The 22,503-nt window shown below is 38.9% G+C and overlaps 2 protein-coding genes across 2 annotated transcripts in view; one reads left to right on the top strand and one right to left on the bottom strand.

The window, feature by feature from the left end:
• Positions 1–2,500: 2,500 nt before the first annotated feature.
• PHETA1 (PH domain containing endocytic trafficking adaptor 1) lies at positions 2,501–6,386 on the top strand. Its single transcript, XM_063454229.1, has 2 exons — positions 2,501–4,933; positions 6,303–6,386. The coding sequence occupies exon 1, from the start codon at positions 2,541–2,543 to the stop codon at positions 3,375–3,377; it is 837 nt and encodes a 278-aa protein (XP_063310299.1). The 5' UTR covers positions 2,501–2,540; the 3' UTR covers positions 3,378–4,933; positions 6,303–6,386.
• A 9,202-nt stretch (positions 6,387–15,588) lies between these two features.
• The window catches only part of CUX2 (cut like homeobox 2), a 403,117-nt gene continuing 396,202 nt past the window's right edge, over positions 15,589–22,503 (bottom strand). Inside the window, exon 22 of the mRNA XM_063454230.1 lies at positions 15,589–22,129. Within this exon, the coding sequence (XP_063310300.1) occupies positions 21,304–22,129 (826 nt within the window). The 3' untranslated portion in view covers positions 15,589–21,303. The remainder of the gene's footprint in view (positions 22,130–22,503) is intronic.

The following is a 22,503-nucleotide window of genomic DNA, read 5'->3' as shown; positions in this document are numbered from 1 at the left end:
GCGCTTCTGCGAAGCTGAATGTGAAGTTCGCATCCAGTGTGCAGAACGTCCATAGGAAAGCATTGAGAAATGCTTTCCTATGGACTGTTTGAATGTGCGCATTCCACTCCACTCAGGAGCTGACATCGGCGGGGGTGGAGAGGTCACCAGCGCCGAGGTAGCCCCGCGCTGGATTAAGGTAAGTAACTGAAGGGGTGGCCCTGAGGGTGGGGGGCTTCTAAGGATGCTAGAGTGTCAGGAAAACAAATGTATTTTCCTGACACTATAGTGATCCTTTATTTACACACAGGAGGCTCCTGCAGGCTATTAAAGTAGTTCTGTCATGGCATACCTACCGTATCTCAATTAATTCTTTGTTTCTTTATATCTCTCATTCCATCCTTCCTTTATTTCTCCTAAAATACATAACTTAAATTAGGGACTACTTTGATTTATGTATTTTTCCTACACCTAAAAAAACTTGACAGAAAGTGAAGCTACTGTCAAGGTTTGTCATTTCTCCTAGCCGACGCCTGTGGGGGAAAATACATGGTCTATGGAGGCAACTGTGGATCTTGTGGGATCCTCCAAAGACCTCAGTGTATCACCCACATTGGCCCCTGGCAGATGAATGTGCCTGGAGCCAAAGAAGATACTGTGAAAGAAGATGGCAGCAGCCACAAGTGACAGGTAAGTAAAATATATCTTACCCTGTGGTCACCACACTCCAAGCAGCAATGTCCCCATCAGGGGTCTTTGCAAAATATGCAAAGACTTCAGAAGGTGACAGAACCACTTTAACAAAGCAGGAAATAAGAATCTTCTAAATTAAGCACACTGTGCAATAAAGGAAGTGTAAACATTAGATTTTTCTTTACACCAAGTGTATAGGGAAGCTGTGTTAGTCACAGCCAGGGGAGGTGTGGCTATGGCTGCATACACAAAGTTATTTAAGATACAAAGCAGAACAAAATAAGGCTGCGCCTAAAATATACAATAAAATATATAAAAATGTATATAGTAAGTGATATAAAATAGTACAATTTAATATAGAATATTAAATGAATTATAAAATAAATAGTTGGCAATAGTCCAAAACACTTATCATAAGTCCGTAATGGTAGATGCCATGTATTGCAGCCTTACTATTATTACCTTCTTGTGTGGCAACCTAGCGCTGATTTCTCTCTTTCCATTAGACTATTTTTATTTTGTATACCATTTTATTCATCTATATACTGTGCCATTGGAGTTCCTTTTGTCTTTTCTCCACATATTACTCCACTGGATTTCAAGCACACTACTGTGAAGACACACTCCATTTTACGTTTCAGGATCCCTATGGCATCTACCATTACGGACTTATGATAAGTGTTTTGGACTATTGCCAACTATTTATTTTATAATTCATTTAATATTCTATATTAAATTGTACTATTTTATATCACTTACTATATACATTTTTATATGTTTTATTGTATATTTTAGGCGCAACCTTATTTTTTTCTGCTTTGTATCTTTTCTTACCAATATAGGGGACTCCCCTTTGAGGATTGCAGCCTTACTATTATTACCTTCTTGTGTGGCAACCTAGTGCTGATTTATCTCTTTCCACAAAGTTATTTAACTCCTAAATAGCAGAGAAGTGAGATTGCAGGGGCATGATCTATAAACCAAAACTGCTTCTTTAAGTTCAAGCTGTTTTGGTGCTTTGAGTGTCCTCTAGACTCCGGGCATCAACTCAACCTTTGTGCATAAGATAGCTTCTGGTCTCAATAATATGTTGTATTTTTTGCAGGCTCATATCCGTCTAGTTTTTTTGCAAGAAAAAAAAAATAGTTTGCACAATTCTTCACCTTTAAATAGCTTTGCAGTTTTTACTATTATTTTGTGTGTGTTTGCTTTGTTTCTAATTTGTATTTTGTAGAAAAATCACTATTAAATGGTCAGTATAAGCACTTTGCATTACTTAGTGCAGCCTGCGCCCTCGCTTGAATGGCTGAAAGAGGCAGCGATTTGAAAAAATACTAGTACAAGCCCACCCACCAGGGTAGTTAATCAACCTTCTTGGAGCTCCAGCTCTAGACTATTAGATTTTTATTGTATATTCTGTGTGCATGAACAATACGGAATACGGTAGGCTCTCTATCTTTCTCAGAGAGTGTGTGCCGAGCTGTGGATCACACATGCATACTGTACATAAACTTATGGCAGCTGTGGTATGTTTCCAATAATTGAATTGTGTGGTTATTGTAACTGCTCTTAAAATAAACTACGTATCCCTTAGACCTCTTGTTGTATGGAGGTTAATGGGTAAATATCAGTTTTGTAGACCAGAATGATATGCTGCTTATTGGAGGGTTTCTTTCTGGTGTGTGTGTGTTTGTGTAGGTGGTCTGCTCAGCGACCTAAGTATGTGTGTATGTATTGGTATTCTCTAAGGAAATGCTGGATATTATTTTTATTATTCCATGTTTCGGCCAAGGTGAATGATAGTCTTATTTTCCTTGTTTAGGGGCACATTAGCCATTTGTGTGCACCACCCAGAGAAGAATCAAGATATGAAGCTTAATGAAAAAAACCTGGTATATTATGCTACCTGCAAATCTCCCGTGGACAAAAGTGGATTTTTGTCCAAGCGAGGTGAGCGCCATTCGGCCTATCATAAACGCTGGTTTGTGCTGAAGGGCAACATGCTATTTTATTATGACAATGAAGAAAGCAAAGAGCCTGTCGGTGTTATTATACTGGAAGGATGCAGAGTTGAGCTGTATGAATCGACTGAAGAATATGCTTTTGCGATCAAGTTTGAATGTACTAAATCACGGGCCTACATTCTAGCTGCTGACTGCCAAAGTTCTATGGAATCCTGGGTAAAAGCACTCACTAAGGCAAACTTTGAATATATTAGACTTGTTGTTAAAGAGCTCCAGAAACAACTTGCAGAGGTACAGAAGAACCCTAACTCGTGTTCTAAAGCCAGGGTTTTAACAGATCTAAATGTAATAAATACCAGTTCACATAGTGAATCCCATATAATACCTTCAAATCTTCAAGACTGTTCACTTCAAAAGGACAATGGATGTGCCACGTGGGACAACAAACAAAATAACTTGTGTAATGGAATTCAATATGGTAATGGAACAAAATGTCAAAACACCAGAGAAATTCCAGATGTTGTGCTAGGTGCCTCTGATGCACATCAATTGTCTTCAAGCAATCCTCTGGAGGCTTGCAGGGGTCCAGACCAGGCACATGTACCCGCTGAGGCTGAAGAGTATGAAGACATTAGCTTTTCACAGCTCCACCATCTATTTGGAGAAGAGATTGTGGACATTAGAATCAAGTGGACTCAAACCATCCCAATAGCAAATGAAGCCTGTGGAGTCTCTGAATAAAGACCAAATTGACTTCATGAGTCACAAAGGCAGTCTGCTGTGTGGGCATTAGATCACACGGATTATTTCATAATCGCAAGTGAAGCACAATCAGCTATTTAACTGTTTTCTTGCCAGAGGTTACAAGAACACTTTAAACAATAACAAAATTACCCTTTTTTTTCTGGTGATTCCTTGTTTGTGGAAACGCTGTTTAGAATTTACTGTTATCAAAGGTATGACAGATTCTTGCACAATGGCACTGCTCAAATTTTTGTAGGTCAATTAAGTAATTCATTATTGTTGAGAATTTTCAGGAATCCAAAGTGAATTACAGTTTTTAGACCAACAACAGCTGACTGAATTGGTTAAAAATATAAAATTCACTTATGTTTTCGGTTTGGCTATGTTAACCTAAAATTTACATTTACTTTGAATTTGTGATAAGGCACACTTTGGTGAATAACTTACTATGTTTTACCCTTTTTGTAGAACGATTTTCACTGCATTTTTATTCTGATAATTGGATTGAACTTGAAAATGTGGTATCATTGTAGCAAGTAATTAAATTACAATTTTTATTCAATCTTTTTAAAGACAAATAAAGTATCTTAAACTGAATTACTTGTTAAATATTAAAGCCTATATGTAGGCTGATGTTAAGTTTTCCTTATGCTCACAGTTTTCACGTTAAAAGTAAATCACTACAGAAATTAGAATCTTTACATTATGATTACTCTTTAAAGGAACACTTTGAGCACCATAACCACTACAGCTTGTAATGGTGCCAGGAATGTCCTGACACCCCCATTGTAAATAGTCAAACCCTTTTAGAACGCTGGCTTCGCTCAAAGGGGTTACTTCCAGCTCTCTGTCTGAAGTAGTGTAGGCGGGGACGCTCTAAAACACTTTGACTACTCACAAAGTGTGCACTAGGGCACTACGGCACTATAGCCACTACAGCTCACTGTAGTGGTTATGGTAATTTGAGTGCTCCTTTTAGGAGGCAGCACAATCACTTAATTATCTATTTTATGTCACATACCTTATGATATGCATGATTTCCAGAACATCAGTTAAATAAACCTAAAAAATAAGTTAGCAAACAGTTTCTGGGAAGATATATATTTATTAGTAATAATATAGCTTCTTTATTATACAAAGAATGTAAATGTTATGTAGGCAGGTCAGAATGGCTATTTTAATTGTGTAATTTAAAAAAAAAAATGTTTTAAATTTGTTGTATTTTCTCTTAACGCATTAAGGGAAAGGTTTGTCCAATTTCTGTTCTAAAAGGTTAATAGGGCTCTCTAGGTACTTACACAAACTGGTTACAATATGTATGTTAAGTCACAGGCATTTAGCCTCAATTTTCTTTTTGTTCTTTTTTTTATGTTTTCCTTTTTGTTTCAGAAGTATGGTTTTGTATTATGTCTTGACTTGCGTTGTTTGAGAGTCGTAGTTCCACTGACAAATAAACTACAACTACCCTAAAACAGTGCCTTTGGGAAAAGCCATGGCAAGCATTAGTCCTCGTTTGAGAGCCAGTTTTGCAAGAAATGCAGGATTTTTTAAACGTGAGCATCTTTTATTTTTAATTTACAGTTTTTTCTCTTTTTAATGCACGGTGTGCTATTAGTGTTGTTCTCTAAATTCCAAATTAAATGTAAATTGTAAAATATAGGCACAAATTACTGTTTGCAATAAGTTCTCCAACTCTACTCTGAGACTTTGCTAGTTTTGACCTGAATTTTACAATTGTTATGTAAATGGTTAAATTCTGAGTTTAGTGAATAACCATGTGTATGTTTTACTTTAAAGGGACACTCCACTGCCCAAATACAAACATATTGACAAAATCACTATATATTAGATATAACCCCAATGAAAACATGCATGCTTTTAATTATGCATTTTTTTTTCACTCTTGATATATCTTAAAAGGCTGCAGAACTCTTGTCCGTTGTCTTTGTAACCCCCCCCCCCCTCCCCTCCCCTCCCCTCCCCTCCCCCCCCTTCTTCCACAGCCCAGGGTTTGGCTGTCCAATAACAGACCTCCCAATGTAGCTCAATGAGAAGTCTTTGCAAGGCAGATGCTCTGGGCAATTTCATTCTTATTGAGTGTAGCTCCACTGAGCTAACCAAACCAGGAAGTAACAGGACCAATTGTCTGCTTGAAAGCCAGGGAGGGCATAACTAGGTTAATTTATAAAAGGGACAGTTTATATTAAATGTGCACTCTTTGTAAAATGGAAAAAAAAAGTGGACACACAAACATAAAGCATTTCAGCAAGCGAAAGCACCTTAGTGGCCCCGAGTGTCACTTTTAAAGTAAGTAAGAAAGGGGAAAAAACTTGAAGTATCGAACACACATAGCCAATTCAACAGATATGTGTGATAGTCCATTCCCATAGAAACACTGACCGTGTTATTCACTAACTTGGCAATTGACCTAATAATTGCACATTTTGGCCCAAACTCTGCTACTTTTTACTTTTTACTTTTTTTTGTTACAATGTTGCTGAAAAACACTCTGTGGGCACTCCAAAACAACCCACCAACAAAACACCAATCTAAGAAAGTGCAATGTTTAGGTGATATATGGTTATTCCTAATCCATAAAGTATGAGTGCAGCACTTTAAATATAAAATAGGGACTTACCTTTCAAATAAAAGTTTAATACATGTGGAAACAAGAAAAATTTAAAACATAGTGTAGTATTTTTGAAAGTGCAATGACTATAGAGGTGAGTGAAAATCAGCTCACATGTGTTAGAGCCTTTTAACTGTATAGGCTCTAAACTAGATAGCTTTCTTGCTCTTTAGATGGCAATTTGACCTTTCTTCATGGAGAAATTCACTCAGCAAATCCCAAGGTAATCTATAAGATCGAAAACAGCAAGCAAAAAAATGTCCAAGAAGAAACTTCTGTTTTCCATCTTACAGATTCCCTTGGGATTTGCGGAGTGAAATTATTCCAGAAGAAAGGTCAAATTGCCATCTAAACAGCAAGAAGGCTATCTACTTTAGAGCCTATACAGTGAAAAGGCATGTGAGTTGATTTTCACTCACCTCTATAGTCATTGCGCTTTCAAAAAATACTACACTATATTTTATATTTTTCTTGTTTCCACGTGTATTAAACTTTTATTGGAGCGGTAAGTCCCTATTTTATATTTAAAGCGCTGAACTCGCACTTTATGGATTAGGGATATATCACCTAAACATTGAGTGCACTTTCTTAGATTTAGGTTTTAAGAATGTTTCAGTTCTGCTATTTTGGCCTGAAAGTTCAATTTTTCAATTTGTCAATTCAGCACAATTCCCAGTTTAGTGGAAAGCTCTGTGCATGAGGAAGTTTTAATAAAATGTAACTTTAAGACTGAATAGGTTGCAATCACAATTCTATTTATGGAAAAGAGTCTAGTACACGTACCCCTTCTGTAACATCTATATATTTTAAACATTTACATTCCATAAATAACTGTGACAATATGTGATGTATGTACTGTTTTATAGAAAACTTGCCAATAAACCATTTGTATGCATTTACATTCTTATTTTTGTAATAAAGCTATTTATGCTTCTTTTATACAAATATGAAACTAGTTATTTTTTTATAAAAATACATATATATCTCCTTTTCTATTTCTTATGAATATATCTGTCAGCTTCTAACCTTTCCAGTACTAGGAGGATTTAGCCTAATGATAATTTCTGCTTGCTGTTGAGACTGTCACCATAACAATTACATTGAGGTGTGTCCTGTTTAATGTATACAGAGGAGCCTGTGTTAATTTGGGGGTGCCAAAAAGCTTACCAGAGGTTCAGTGCACCTAAATCGTTAAAAGCAAACCTTCCTGTACTGACTGCGGCCAGGGGAGGAGGCTGGGGACAGTGCTGCTGGGTTCCTGTGGGGACAACATTGGAGTTATACCATTCACAAATGTTTAACCCATGAAGGTAAGATTGCATCTAGTGATTCCAGCTCCAATAACAGCCAGGGGAGACGTGGCTAGGGCTGCAAAAACAAATATTGCCACGTCAATGTAAAAATATTGAGCAGTCAGAATGCAGGCGCATGATCTTACACTAAAACCACTTCATTAAGCTCAATTTGTTTTGGTGCTTAGAATGTCTCTTTTTTGAGGCCTTAGTCTGATTCAATAACATGTAAACTGGGTGAAACTCCATCCCTTTGTCTGCAAGTGAAGTCATAACTTTGTATTCTCTTTTCTGTAGTGGAACTAGGACAGGGAATTTATTATCCTTAAATCTGGATCATAAAGAGCTTTGATGCAATAAAATCTGCATTTTGGATTAGTCCTGGTCTGTAAAGGACATTTGGCAAAAAAGGGTTTCACCTTAGTATAACGATATTAAGGCCTGCTCGTCAAGCCCAGCCAGAAAGAAAGGATAATTCGTCAGCGGATACAAAGGGTCATACCAAGTTGAGAGTGACAATTGTTTACAGGCATACTAAGTTTTAAAGAGAGAATTAAAAAATGGGTGAAACTTAAAGGAACACCACACTGCTGCAATGGGCAAAAAAATAAAACTGGAAATCACTGTTTAGTAAATACACTACAATGAATCTCTTCACTGGGAAATAGTCTCTCATTAAGATTTCTCATTAAGAAGCCTCTAAAGGTCTCCCTTCGTGCACGCGTGAGCGAGCAGCATACTGATGTGAGGTATGTGGGCGCTGGACTGAGGTTTGCAGCAGGGGATGCATGCTTACTTGAGTAGAGCACACCTGCTATTTCTGTTCGCTCAGGGGAGCTAATGGAAGCAGGAATAACCCCTCCCTGGCTGCTTTATAGGTGTGTAGTGGTCCTTTCACCTTGAGGAGTGTCCCCATAAAAGCCAAAACACTGCTGGAATCACCTCCCACCCAGTAAGGGTCCAATGTTTTGTCTGAATTATGCCATTCCACCACTCGAGCCAGATGGGCTGCCTGGCAGTATTTCAAAAAGTATGGGAAGCCCAGATTGTTTCAAGTTTTATACTGCCTCTCTTGGCAAACTTATTACCTCTTTTGGATTCCACTACCACCTGTACGCTGATGACACCCAGCTATATCTCTCCTCCCCGGACCTCTCCCCTGCCGTCCTGCAACGTGTCACTGCTTGCCTTTCTTCCATCTCTGACTGGATGTCCTCCCGCTTTCTGAAACTCAATCTCTCAAAAACTGAGCTCCTTATCTTTCCTCCTCCTAATACTGATCCTCCTCTTTCGCTCTCCCTTCAAGTTTGTGGTACCAACATCAGTCCATCCTTGCAAGCGCGCTGTCTTGGCGTCATACTTGACTCTGGTCTCACCTTTGAGCCTCACATCCAGCATGTTGCCAAATCCTGTAGATTTCATCTTAAAAACATAGCCCGCATCCGCCCCTTTCTTGCACCAGATACCACCAAGGAGCTTGTCCATGCTCTAGTAATTTCCCGCATGGATTACTGTAACCCTCTCCTGATTGGTCTTCCCAAAAGCCGTACTGCACCCCTACAGTCCGTAATGAACGCTGCTGCTAGACTGATTTTCCTCTCTAGTCGTTTCTCTCACACCTCACCCCTCTGCCAGTCCTTACATTGGCTTCCTGTATGCTATAGGAGTCAATTCAAGGTACTTACTCACACCTATAAAGCACTGAACAACTCTAGCCCCTCTTATATCTCCTCACAGATCCATAGGTATGTCCCTTCTCGGTCTCTCCGCTCTGCCCGTGACCACCTCCTGTCCGTTGTCCGCACTCGTACGGCCAACTCGCGCTTGCAGGACTTCTCGCGGGCGGCTCCCTTCCTATGGAATAGCCTGCCTACCGCCATCAGACTCTCCCCTAGTCTTGCATCTTTTAAGAAGTGCCTTAAAACCCATCTCTTTAGGAAAGCTTATGGCCTCCAAGACTAACCAATACCTCACATACCTGTCTCTTGCCCTCTCCTAAAGGGCAGTCCACCTTATTTGATTGCAAATTCCTGTCCTAATGTGTTTTACACCCCACCTCCTATAGAATGTAAGCTCGATCGAGCAGGGTCCTCTTCAACCTATTGTTCCTGTAAGTTTATTTGTAATTGTCCTATTTATAGTTAAATCCCCTTCTTAATATTGTAAAGCGCTACGGAATCTGTTGGCGCTATATAAATTGCAATAATAATAATAATAAGGAAAATAATCCTGAATTATATGAATTTGTCTAGACCTATCACGTGCCACCCTTTCATTTCAGGCTTAGAGTGTCCTTTTAACCCAAGGGTGGCCAAAGGTAGGTACACAGATGTTTGCTGCTCCTGCATTTATCAAAACAGAAAACAAATTAAATAACTGCTAATTACCATGGTACATAAGGGCAGTGATAGTGTGCTTTTAATATTCTACAAAAAAAAGTCAGGTTTGTTTTTTTTATGTGAAAAATGGCTTGCTACAAGATATAGTGTCTTTCTGCATAATAGGTAGTACAGACGATAACCCATTATTTTTTTTTTTTTTTTAAATACTCCTTGGCTGTGAGTGATAGGAGTTGCACCCCCAAGCCTTCATTAACCTTATGTTCCCCAAGTGAATTACCTCTAAAACTCTGCTTACACTGCTGTACATGCATCATTGCAGCCTTGAGTATAGCAGTGTAGCTGGCACTGTCATCATATACTGCAGTATAGTGAATCTATGGTCTTTGCAACACCAAAAAAATCAACATATGGCTATAATGACCGCAACATACTTAAAGCCAATATTTTCAAGTCAAATTTTTTTGTCTGCAGTGAACAGGCTTCACTTTAATGAGCTACTATTCCGGCCTGATATTTAATTCAATTTGCTCTTCAGCCTTATGTTTCCTCAAAGAGTTACTCCAGGCACCATGAGCACTGTGTGTAGTGTTACATTATGAAATTCTGAATATACAGACATTTTTAATGATACTGTTGGAGGTGCATTAGAATTTACGCTATACATGAGGACTTCCAGCGTCACCAGAATCCCCATATGAAAGCACTGAATAATGCTTTCCTATGGGTAATCCTAATGCGAGCGCGGCCATTGCCGCACATGCACATTAGGTCTCCCTGGATGACGTCAGCAGGGGAGGAGGGTGGGAGCGGAACCCTTTCTGCACCACGAGGTCGGGGGGGAGGGAGGGCCTTGTCAGAGGGGGAAGCTATAGTGCCAGGAAAACAAATGCCACCAAACCTCAATGAACTAAAGCAACGCTGTAAAGAAGAGTGAGACAAAATTATTTACAACAATGTGAGAGACTGATAAAGTCACACAGAAAACGTCAACTTCACGTTATTGTGGCTAAAGGTGGACGTAAAAGCTATTGAATCATTAGGTGTACTTTGTTTTTCACACACGGCTCCCCATTTTGGCTTTATTTTTAATAAATAAAGCATGACATGGGTAATATGTCATGGGTTGTTGTTCATCTGAGGTTGTATTTACCAAATTTTAAGATCTGCTAAGGAACATATGATTGTTATTATGTCCTGATATATAAAACCATAGAATTCAAAGAGGGTGTACGTTCTTTTTCCCATGACTGTGTACACACACGTTTATACATACGTATACACAGTCACATAAAAGGCTGATATTGCATTCTGCACCTATGACATAATGCGTATCCGGACCCTTCTTACCTCATTCACTCAATGGACGCTATCCAGGAGCTCACAATGATATATACAATGTTTGGTGCAGGATTATATACAGTGCAGAAGAGGTGCAGCCACATGCACTTTGTAAAGTCCTGATTTAATGTGCGCAGAATTTCTTTATTTGTAACGCTGCATGATAATGAGTTATGTTCCAGTGTTTCCTAATCCTAAATGCTGTCTATCCTATCTATGTAACATTGTGTTGTGTTATGTAAATCCGTTTTTAGATGACATTGCATTACTGGGAGTTGAATGTGTTGTAATCACTACGGTTTTTAGATAACATAGCATTACTGGGAGATGAATGTGATGTAATCACTACCGTCACTGCAGGGGGCCCGGCTGCCCTGTGGACCCTAGCAACCGGGTACCCGCCGTCATGTTTTGCGGCCCCGGCCCGCCGCACATTCGAAGGGCCCATCAGGTGGCCCATGCTATTAGGGCCACCCGATGGATGTGGATATCCAGTGGGCCCGGTCAGTGCTGCGGTGCTTTAACAGCAGCGACCGGGCCCCCTGTGACAAGGAAGTGACTGCCCATCACTCCTCCCAGCTATCAGAGAGCCGCGCAGGAGGAAGGAGAGGGAGTCAGAGTGGGACCATCAACCTGAGTCAGCACTGGACCCCAGGGAAAGTCACCCTCCTGTACCTAAAAGGTAGGAAACAGGAGGGTGACAACCTTTTTGTATATGTGTGTTTGTTTGTATGTGTGTGTGTGTGCCTGTCTGTATGTGTGCCTGTCTGTATGTATGTATGTGTCTCCGTATGTATGTGTGTCTATATGTATGTATATGTGTGTGTCTGTCGGGAGATTAGCAGGGGGGGCATGGATTAGTTTCGCACAGGGACCCCATGGATTGTGAATCCCTACTTTTATGACCTAGATTTACAGGCAGAGTTCAAGTGAGAAAGCTGTAATGTGGATGTTAAGGTGCTCACGCGTTGGCTGTTTGAAAACACAAAACTCCTCATGTCACTCACATACATCCTTTACTTGTTGTCTGTGTTGACGGCTGACCTTGCACGGTCGTTTATGTGTATTCACAGCCGGTTTTCGTACGAGGGACCTTGTGATGTCACTGATGATGTTGCAAGATCTACCAAATGTGCATTGCCTTTTCCAGCATTCCTAGGGATCTGACACTGATTGGTTAAATAAGTGTCCCACCTGGAGACAAGATGGGATGTGATACAAGACAGAATTTCCTTGAATTTCTTCACCAAATACTAACAGGGTTATTGACTAAACACTGAAATGAAATTGAAAGTGCAAAATTAAGGTTAAAATATCCAAGCAGTGACAATAGCTAAGTTAGAGAATATTTCACCTATAGTTGCCTAAATTTTATATCAGTTTGCTACAATTCATAGATTAGAGAATAACCCCCACAATGATTCTCTACTGGCTATGACTTCAAACAGAGTGCATTGAAAAACAAACTGTGTGGTATTTTGCTTGTAAGGCTGTGTTAATAAATGTGGAAGTTGACTTATTTTATGCTTAGCAAATCAGTTTTCAGAGAACATGTAAAGAGATTAGTAAATGGAAATTCCTGAATGACAAAGACAATTTCCCATCCATAGTGCTGACTAAAAATAAAATGTTTCCACTGGAACAGGATAGCATGGTTTAATTTTCCATCATAGTTTTTAAAGGATGTTTGTGATGAACTGTGATAGAATGAAGATGTACAATATTAGTTATGAGCACTTTATTCACTTAAAGGGACAATAAAGTCACCAGAACAACTACAGCTTATTGTATTTGTCCCAGTGAGTATAATCAGTCCCTTCAGGCTCAGCCAATACACTGCTTTCCTATGGGAAAGCATTGTGATTGGCTCAGATCACCACTTCTGATGATGTCAGCCAGGAAGGCAGATCAGGGGAGAGCCAGCAGAAGACTGGAATAAAGGTACGATTTCACTATATTGAGGGTGGCAAGGAAGGGGGTGGGGGGTAAGGGGGCTAGATGGTGTTTTGTTCCTGACCCTATAGTGTTTAACAGTGCATTGCGTTGTATTGCTATGCCTGGTAATCTCTTATCACCTGGCAATGTGCCTGTTATTTCACTCTTTTTATTGAATAAACACCTATATCTCATAGTTCTACATAAGTGCATTTTACTCTTAACAAACTATCTTTCTTTCTTTTCTATTGTGGGTTTTCTAGATTTAACCCCTTAAGGACCAAACTTCTGGAATAAAAGGGAATCATGACGTGTCACACATGTCATGTGTCCTTAAGGGCTTAAAAAATATGTAAACTACCCCAAAGAAGGAGTGACCACATGGCGCTGCATTTAAACCCGGAGCAGAGCAAACAAGGGACACTCCTCAAAGTAAACAGAGTCCTAGAGCGACAAACACATTTACATCCTTGATTTACAGAAAAGCTAATAAATCCGACTCATTGAGTAGTATTATGGAATAAGGTCCTCATAGTACCGAAGTGGAAATAAAATCTACAAAAAAGCATAACAAGTATAGTTTGGTAAGATAATGCAAATGGCAAATTCAGTCTGTACCTATAGATTCAATAAAAGAGTCCCAACAAAATCAAGAAAGGCAAAGGTCGATATGATCAGTTTCTATTTCTGTTTGTATTAACTGACAAAGGGTGTAAGCAGGGCCAGCCTGAGGGGTGTGCGACCTCACAGGGCGCCATGGCAGCAGGGGGCGCCATGTGGCCGACACAGCTCACACAAGTTCAGCTACCCGGGTGGAGTATTTCAGTATTCTCCACCTGGGACTATCAAAAGTAAGAACATGGCAGCGGGGGCGAAGCTTGCCGAATGTTAGGGGCATGGCTTAATGAGTGGTGGAGGTGGGGTCTCTGGCAGCGGGGGCGGAGCTACAAGGAGTCCCTGCTTCCCCAATAACTCCAGGAATTGCACTGCCTCCTATCTACACAGGTAACTATGTGTGTGATTGCCTATGTGTGTAACTGTCTGCCTGTGTGTGACTGTAACTATGTGTGTGTGTGACTGTCTGCCTGTGTGTGACTGTAACTGTGTGTGTGCCTTTTGCCTGTATGTGTGACTGCCTGTGTGTGATTGCAACTGTGTGTGCCGGTAACTGTATGTGACTGACTGTTTGCCTGTGTGTGTGTGACTGCCTGTATGTGACTGTATGCATGTGACTGTCCGCCTGTACCTGTGTGTTTCAGTCATTGTCTGCCTGCAACTGTGTGGCAATCACACACACAGTTAGACAAACACACGCAGGTACATGCGGACAGCAACAAAGACAGTCGTGGGCGAGCGCGCGCACACACACACACACACAGTCAAACTATGTGTGAGTGACTGTCTACCTGTAATGATGTGTGAGTGGCTGTATGTGTGTATGACTGTATGTATGACTGTAACTGTGTGTGTGTCTACCTGTAAGTGTATGAATGTAACTGTCTTTGTGGCTGTATGTATGTGACTGTCTGCCTGTACCTGTGTGTGTTTGCCATTGTCTGCCTGCAACGGTGTGTGTGAGGGGCTGCATGTGCGTGACTGACTGTAACTGTTACATAGTTACATGGCTGAAAAGAGACTTGCGTGCCTGGAACAGTGTGCATGTTGCTGTAATTGACAGTGTATATATATAACTGTGGGACTGTGTGCATGTGACTACAAAATATACACCTGCATTCACAAATAGAGTTAAGTACCCATCACACACAGTAAACCCAGCACAAATATCACACACTGCCAATGCACACATATATGACACACAGTTAATACACCCATTACAAATATCACACACAGCCATAACGCCTAACACACACACAGACAACACACACACTACATCATATTATAGTGAGATTTATTACAGTAGAGCTCTGGCATACAAAATGCACATTACTCTGTTTTTATAGCTGGAGAGCTCTGTGATACACTAATAGGCACATTCCTGAGAGTTGTAATGTTGTGGAGCTCTGTGACAAGCTCATACACAACACATTCCTGAGAGTTGTATTGTTTTGGAGCTCTGTGACAAGGGGTGTAGGGTGGGGGCTCTGCTAAGATTTTTCGCACAGGGCACCTAGAAGCCTAAGGCCGGGCCTTGGTGTAAGAGCCACAGAGTGAGTGTAAATGCTCAAGTGTGTGTTTCAACTTAAGGGTTAAAGACTAGATTATTATGGTAGAATTACAAAGATGAAAAGTAGTCATATTAACTGTTTGGGAAATCATAGAAACACAACACTAAAGTTCCATGATGCCTGGGTCATTCCTGAGGTCCAGTGTAATAATCTGTGAAGGGGTTAAACTGCTGGAACATTAAACAAATCCTTACTCAACTCAACAGATGATTTATGTTATTCTGATCTAATAAATGAAATATAAAAAATACAAGCCCATACTGAAATATGAACACACATTCATTTGAAAAGCTAAAATGTGATGTTTTCATAAAGCACCCTTTCACTTTTTTATTATTACAGGTGATTTAGTTAGAGTGTGCGATGATCAACAAATCTGCTTTCAATTTAAATACTTTTTAGCAAACCTGGAACTCGTGATAGGTTGCCACAATGGGAGTTCTTGTTAACCACTGATAGACAGAAAGTAAGAGACCAGACCACACCAAAGTTATCAATTTCTATATTTAGTGCCTTTTTACAGTTTTCTTTTGTTAAACAAAACTTTTCTTTTAGTTTAATATACAAATTGGTTACAGGACATGAGCCTACATTAATTACATGTTTACTAGTTCAGTACAACAGGATCCCTGTAATCAGACTATCCTAAGTGCTTAATTCAATCCTGTTACATGGATCTTTACCTGACACACTAAACAGCAGAAGATAATGAATGTGTTTAGGTCCCACTTAAATAAGAATTCAGGTTTTTTTTTTAACGGAATGATTGAAAGAGCAATTACATTTATTAATAAAAAATATACAAATTCATTGATACGGCAAACCCGAAATATCATGGATGTTACAATTTAAATAATGTAAAAAATGTAGGTGATCATACCGTACCTTCTTCTTGGGGTGAATATGGAACATGCATTGTGCAGTTCCACAGTCTGCAGAAGGTACCTAGGACAAGCATCTCCAATTAAAGGGGAGGTATGGTCTTCTACATGAGCAGCATTGGTGTGATTTTAATGTGACAATATTAATGTTTTCTAACAATTGGATGCATTTAGATCATGTGACCAAGCAATGCATTGGTGCCATCTGGCAAGATGTTGATGTGGCGTTCGTAAATAACAGACTGAAGTTAAGTTCAGGACATTAGTTTTGCTATTAAAAAAAAAGAACAAAAACAATATTGACTGTAATTCAGGAATTGCCCTTTTGTGGTTACGTTAAATCCTGGATTTTAGCTGATGTGTTTGATGAAACATCACCGATGGGCAAGGGTCAAAGGACCAGACATTGTATAATGTCTAATGTGTGCAGGTGCAATCTTCTGGTGTATGAATGTAATAAAGAAAATTAGACTGCTTTACATACAATGGGGCTGATGTATAAAAGTGTGTGTTAAATGCACTTATTTTCACAATGAAACAATTTATGTCTGCAGATATCTGTGAAATAATTACAGATAGAAAAAAAAACCCAGCAGCAAGTAAATAATACATTATTGTTTAGGAATATCAGCAGGGCACTACGGGTGTAAATAAAAACATTTCCTCCAACACAACAAAGAAGTGGTTCAGTCCTCGGTTCTTACAGAAGACAAGAAAAAGATTGTAGCGGCCGACTGACAGTAAAAGCAAAGACAACATGTTAATACATAACGTGTGTTAGGTCACTAAAATCCCATTTCATAAATTTCTATTAGTCCTAAATATATAAAGATACCTTGAAAACGTGCATGCATTTAATTATTACAAAAGAAGAATTTAAACTTAATTTTCATCTTGCAATTCCCTTTGCTTGTTATCGATATTAAGAACCCCCTAGTGTTGGGTGTTAAGAATACAGTTAAACAAGAAAATTGATAGATAAACTGAAATCCAGTTATAAGGACGACGGATTAGCTTGAGTGATCTTTTTTTAAACTTGCGCACTCTGTCATTGTATCACTTACTCTTCTGGAACACTTGAATGCACTGTATGCACTTTGTCTACTGAAGTATCTTTATTTATACATACAGGTCTTCCATTGGTAACACTGTATTTAATAGTTATTTATGAAACGGGATTTCAGTGAAAATAAAAAGTTATATTTTAGCATGCTTTCTTCCTTTGGTTACTGTCAACCAGACACCATTTCTCCTCTTCTAAAAAATGTTCCTCTGCTTAATAGAGAAAGAGCAGCAAACTGGCGAGATAAGACATTTATTACGCTCACTAGACTAACTGATATAAATGGGTGGCACTTTTAATTGACTGTTTAACACTAGAATACTGTGTCATCTATTTGGCATTATTGATAAAGTAAAAATGTTGCAATTGTGCTCATGTTCTCCTATATAAAACCCAATCACATGCCTCTCTCTATATAGTGTAAATATGCAAATGTGACCAAATGGGTGCTTCATCCTTGAAATTATGGTATCATATATACATCTCCCCCACTGTTACAAATCCTCTCACATTAAACAGCTGCTCTCCTTGTGATACTTTGCACGAGAATAGCACCTGTTTAAACCTTGATGAAGCTCACTGTTATTATTTTACTGTACTGGTCACTTGAGGGATTTTACCGAAACATAACATAACCTAGCATTCAGGTCTATTATTTTGCTTTAGAATCTGGGCCTACAGTCCTTGTCAAAAACGCCAAGTAACAAAATACATCACACTATCACAAAACAATACTAGGGGTTGGGTTAAGCATTATTTAATTATTAAACTAATTATTTTAGAAAGACAAAATTAAGAGGATAAAATTGAATATGCATTTCAGTCCTCAATTCACAGTGCTGAGCTGCAATAAAACTTAGCGGACATAACAATAATGGACAATTATATGTTTGACCTGGGCTGTCCAATTAGCAGCCTATGTGCAGGGTGCACGCCCTATTTTTTAAAAAAATGTTGGTCCCCGTCTGGTCTGAAAATCCATTGGATTCATTACCATTTTAACAGGTCAGGAATCCTCACTGAACTGCTTAATGATTCACGTTCCACCCACTCGAAATGCTGGACAACCCGATGATGAATGATTGGTTATTATTTACCGATTAGGAATGCCACGCTCCTTCTGTGATGTATACATGTGTTAACTTAAAAATTTGTTTTACATGAGGTAAAATGCTGAATACACAATGGAAAGACCTGTTCTACCTCAAGAGTACTAGTGGACATAAGAACTACTATACTATATAGATACAGTAAAAATAGAGAGTTACTCTTATTTACAGAGTACAGCAATAAAGGTGGTCAATTACACATTACCTTAGAGTCAGTCTGGTATATGTATTTAGTCTAGAGGACAGATAATTATGGTAATCCAGTAGAGGTTAATAGAGAGCTTGGCTAGCGTTCTTTATAGTTGGAATAATTCTAAAACATAGACTTTACAAAATAACAGTCTTTGGGTGCCAGATAGTGTAAGTCAGATAATTGTTATTATGTTGACCAGAATATTGTAATTTTTTATATGCATTTTCTCATGGGGCAGTTTGTCTTACATGACATCATGGAAGGAGATCTGATGTGACAAAAAGTTATAAGTAACCAGTAATGCCCCAAACAACTTATGCTCATTAGATTGAGCATACGATTCTATCTCTACATTGTGCTAGCAGTTTTGCTAGAAAATGTATAGATTATGATAGAAACCTATTATTTTACTTCCAGTTTTCAGTCAATGCCTTGGTGTTCCAAGGCATTGACTGACACGGGAGAGCAAAAAAGTCCTCCTGTTAAAGGTCCCTCTGTTCTCCACCCATTGCAACCACAGAGCATGCAGTGGGAGGGCAGGAGGAGAACAGGTAGAGGAAGGCCCAGTGGTGGGTGTTACACTTTAATTTAGGTTTAGTCATAGTCTTTTGACTAAAAAGCCATTTTAGTTTTAGTCGTGTTTTAGTCATCTGAATTGTTTTAGTTTTAGTCTAGTTTTTGTTGAATAAATCTCCAGTATAAATCTCCAGTAGATTTTAGTCGACTAAGTCACCAGTAGACTTTAGTCGACACAACACAAAATCTAATGGGTTTCGTTAAAACCCCCATCTGTCTATTTTCCCCTTCCCCAGCCCCTCTGTGTCTCTTTGTGTCATCCCAGCCCCTCTAGGTGTCTCTCTCCCAAGTCCTGGTCTGTCTCTTTTGCCCCTTCCACAGCCCTCTGTACATTGTTAATTTGGGCTTTAAATTTCAATTTAGTTTTAGACATAATCTTTTAACTAAAAAGCCATTTTAGTTTTAGTCGTAGTTTAGTCGTCTGAATTGCTTTAGTTTTAGTCTACTTTTAGTCGACAAAATCTCACAAATGTTAGTCGACTAAAATTGTTAGTCGACAAAATGAGCGTTGCTGGAATGGAAGAAAAGGGATTACATCGCTACAATTTACACTGAATACACCATGTATCTTTGTTATATATGGTGTATAATGTATATGGGAGCAATTTCAGGTAGGTGAAAATTTGCAGGACAGGTTCATTTTAAGTCATGAAGTCATGAAATAACAAAGATGACGAGTTCTTGCTACAAAACGATATTGGATATAGTTTTATTAATTGACTAGATCTCTATTCCAGACCTTCTTCATACAGTACCCATGGTTTAAGTGTGTCATCTAAGATTTCTTTTGATGGTGGAGGCAGGGGGGATTTATGAGTTACATCAAAGTAAACAATATTAGTTTCCCAAAAAGCTTTATAATTTTTTTCAGCATATTCCAGGTAGGTTTTACGTTTCCTCTATATAGTGTATCATTTAAATTGCAGTGATCCTCTCACACAATATGAAATCCTAAAATTCACTCCTAAATAATTTCATTAACAAGACACCCTAAAAAAAGAACAAAAATATATTTCCATGTACTTACACAAATATTATTTTAGGTGCCGTTTAAGCACTAAGGCTGGGTGTTACCATCTATGACGTTTAGCACTTTCTCCAACAGAGATAAAGTGAATCTGTTTTGTTATGTAGCAAACAAGCACTGTAGCTAAAAGACAAGCCTGTGCATTAAATGCAGAGTAAGGCTTTAATACATGGGATTTACCAAATCAACCCTTTTCACATTCCATATTATAATGGTGGTCTATATATAAACCAGCTAGAAGTGCAGGTCTGTAGCTTTTGTATTTGGCAACACCATCCCACCAGTTTGAAAGTTTCTGTATTTGTTATGGATGTATATGCCTAAAACAATGGAAAAAAATAGTGAAAAAACGAGGGAGGTAGATAGAAAACAAACATACACAAAAATCCAAGACATATAAACAAGCACGGAACCAAACAGAACTGTTCCACAATACACACATTCACGCAATAATTTTTTTTAACGATTAAGTGCCGTAGTGTGAGCAATGCATTGCAATGTGTTTGCTCAGGGTCCAGGCATTGAGATTGCATTATACAGTGCTATAAAGACCTAATGTATCATCTTACAGTGCCTGCTACATGTTCCTTTTAGAAAACAAATAATGCACATGGAACCTATATCAAATCAGACCCCAATTCTGGATGTTTAATATACAGACCACTATCTCAAGCTCAGAGAAGCTCTCTTTTCGGAGGGAGAATGTACACTCTGTTCTACTTTCCTACAATATATACCATTGCCCAGATCTGTAATTTATAATGTGTTAGAACAATCCCCTGGATCAAGACACATTTCACTACTTTTTAAATTTAGAGTCTTTCAGACTATGTATCTGCCTCTTCAAGGGTAGTTCTCACTCTGCTATCTTATAGCCAGCCGTGGTAACCAAGCAGCTCTTGAGATTATACTTCATGTCAGCAGTTTCCTAGTGCTTCACGATGGCTTTAATCATTAGTCTTTTAATTTCAATCTCCAGTGGCAAGCTATGGGACTTCATTATACTTTGAATGATCATCTGCTACATCTCTGATTATTATATGTATCTATGTTATCAAAGCAGCTCAGGCTGATAATAAATTCCAAATATTATTTAATAAAATATCTAAAACGTTTATAAATACTTTTTTTTCTAAAAGAGTTTTTCAAAATGAAAACCTGTTTTTTTTCTTCAGTCCAAGTGATTGTGAAGTTCTTTGTTCGTTGTTTTTGTCCTACTTCACAAAAAAGAGAACTGGAAAAAATTTAAAAAATATCACATAGAAGTTCTCTGTAATCTCTCTGTTACTTAACAAGGTTTTACAGAGACTGATACAAACGGTTTTTGCTTTTTGTCCAGGAAGTACGTTTTTTCAAAATTCCCATTCCAGTGTCTCTTCTTTATTTGCAGCCCTCTCAAGCCTGTGTATAATGTTATTTAGGTTGGCCATCTTCTCATTTCGTCTCTGATTGGTGGGACTGTGTTTTGTAGAAGGATTCAGTGGACCAACGTCACTGGTAGGACTGGAACTATGAAGCTTACCTGACACAGTGCTGGGCAAGGATGGAGAAATGGGAGCCGAACAAGAAGGTACAGGAGACACGGACATCATAAGACCAGGAGAGGAAGCAGCTGATGGGGAGTTAAGAGACACTTCTAGGCTACAGCGGGAAGATTCAACTGTAGATTTAAAACTAATAGGGTCACCTTGTGATCGTTCCGTGGTAGTGTTCTCTTGGTGAGAAAGAAGAGAGGTGCTGTCATGAGCTCCAGCCTGGAAAGAGTTATCATACAAGGAGACACTTTTTCTAATATAATGCTTCCTCAGGGAGCTGTCACAGTGAGAAGGAATACTTTGCTCTTCTCGAAAAACTTTGAGTGGCTCAGATTCACAGCATGTTCCTGATGCTGGTTGTGAATTGCAAGAATCACATCGGTCGGTATAGTCTTCCTCCTCCTCTTCTGTCTTCTCTTTTTTAATTTTCTTTTCTATTCTTTCCCCCACATGGTAGCAGTTATTCTGCTGCAGGTGTTTCGTGTCATGGATTGATGTGTTTCGGTCTCCTCCTTCCGAGCTTGGGCTGAGTGGAGCGGGGTCTCTATGCAAGGCAGATGTGAAGCTGTCACAGCTGTTTGGCTCCTGATCGGTGTCATTGTCCTGCTGACCTTCCATGAGGATCTCCCTTCTCATGCGCGATCTGCAAGAATATACAGAATAAAAATAATACAATGCACATCTGCTTAAAGTAGAAACACATACAAAACTGAATGTAGATAAAAATAACACATTGCATCCCTGGACTATTTAGCCTACATTTTTATGTTAAACAAAACCCTGCAGGGGTCAAGGCTTGACTGTGATATAGTACAGTCATGTATCTCTGAAACTCTGTGAATTATGCTGAATTTCTACCCAGAGACAGCTTTTATTGTAATCTTTGTTGCCTATACTGAGCATACTAACTTTCAAAACTAACTTATCAACTGGAAATTGCCATTTTTGAGAAATGGCACTTTACAGCCTACCTGGAGAGGCCCAAGGTCTTCAGGAAGTTTCTTCCCACTAGATAAA

Source organism: Pelobates fuscus, chromosome 5 (genome assembly GCF_036172605.1).
Source record: "Pelobates fuscus isolate aPelFus1 chromosome 5, aPelFus1.pri, whole genome shotgun sequence".
Classification (NCBI taxonomy): Eukaryota; Metazoa; Chordata; class Amphibia; order Anura; family Pelobatidae; genus Pelobates; species Pelobates fuscus.
This window is presented reverse-complemented; position numbering and strand designations above follow the sequence as displayed.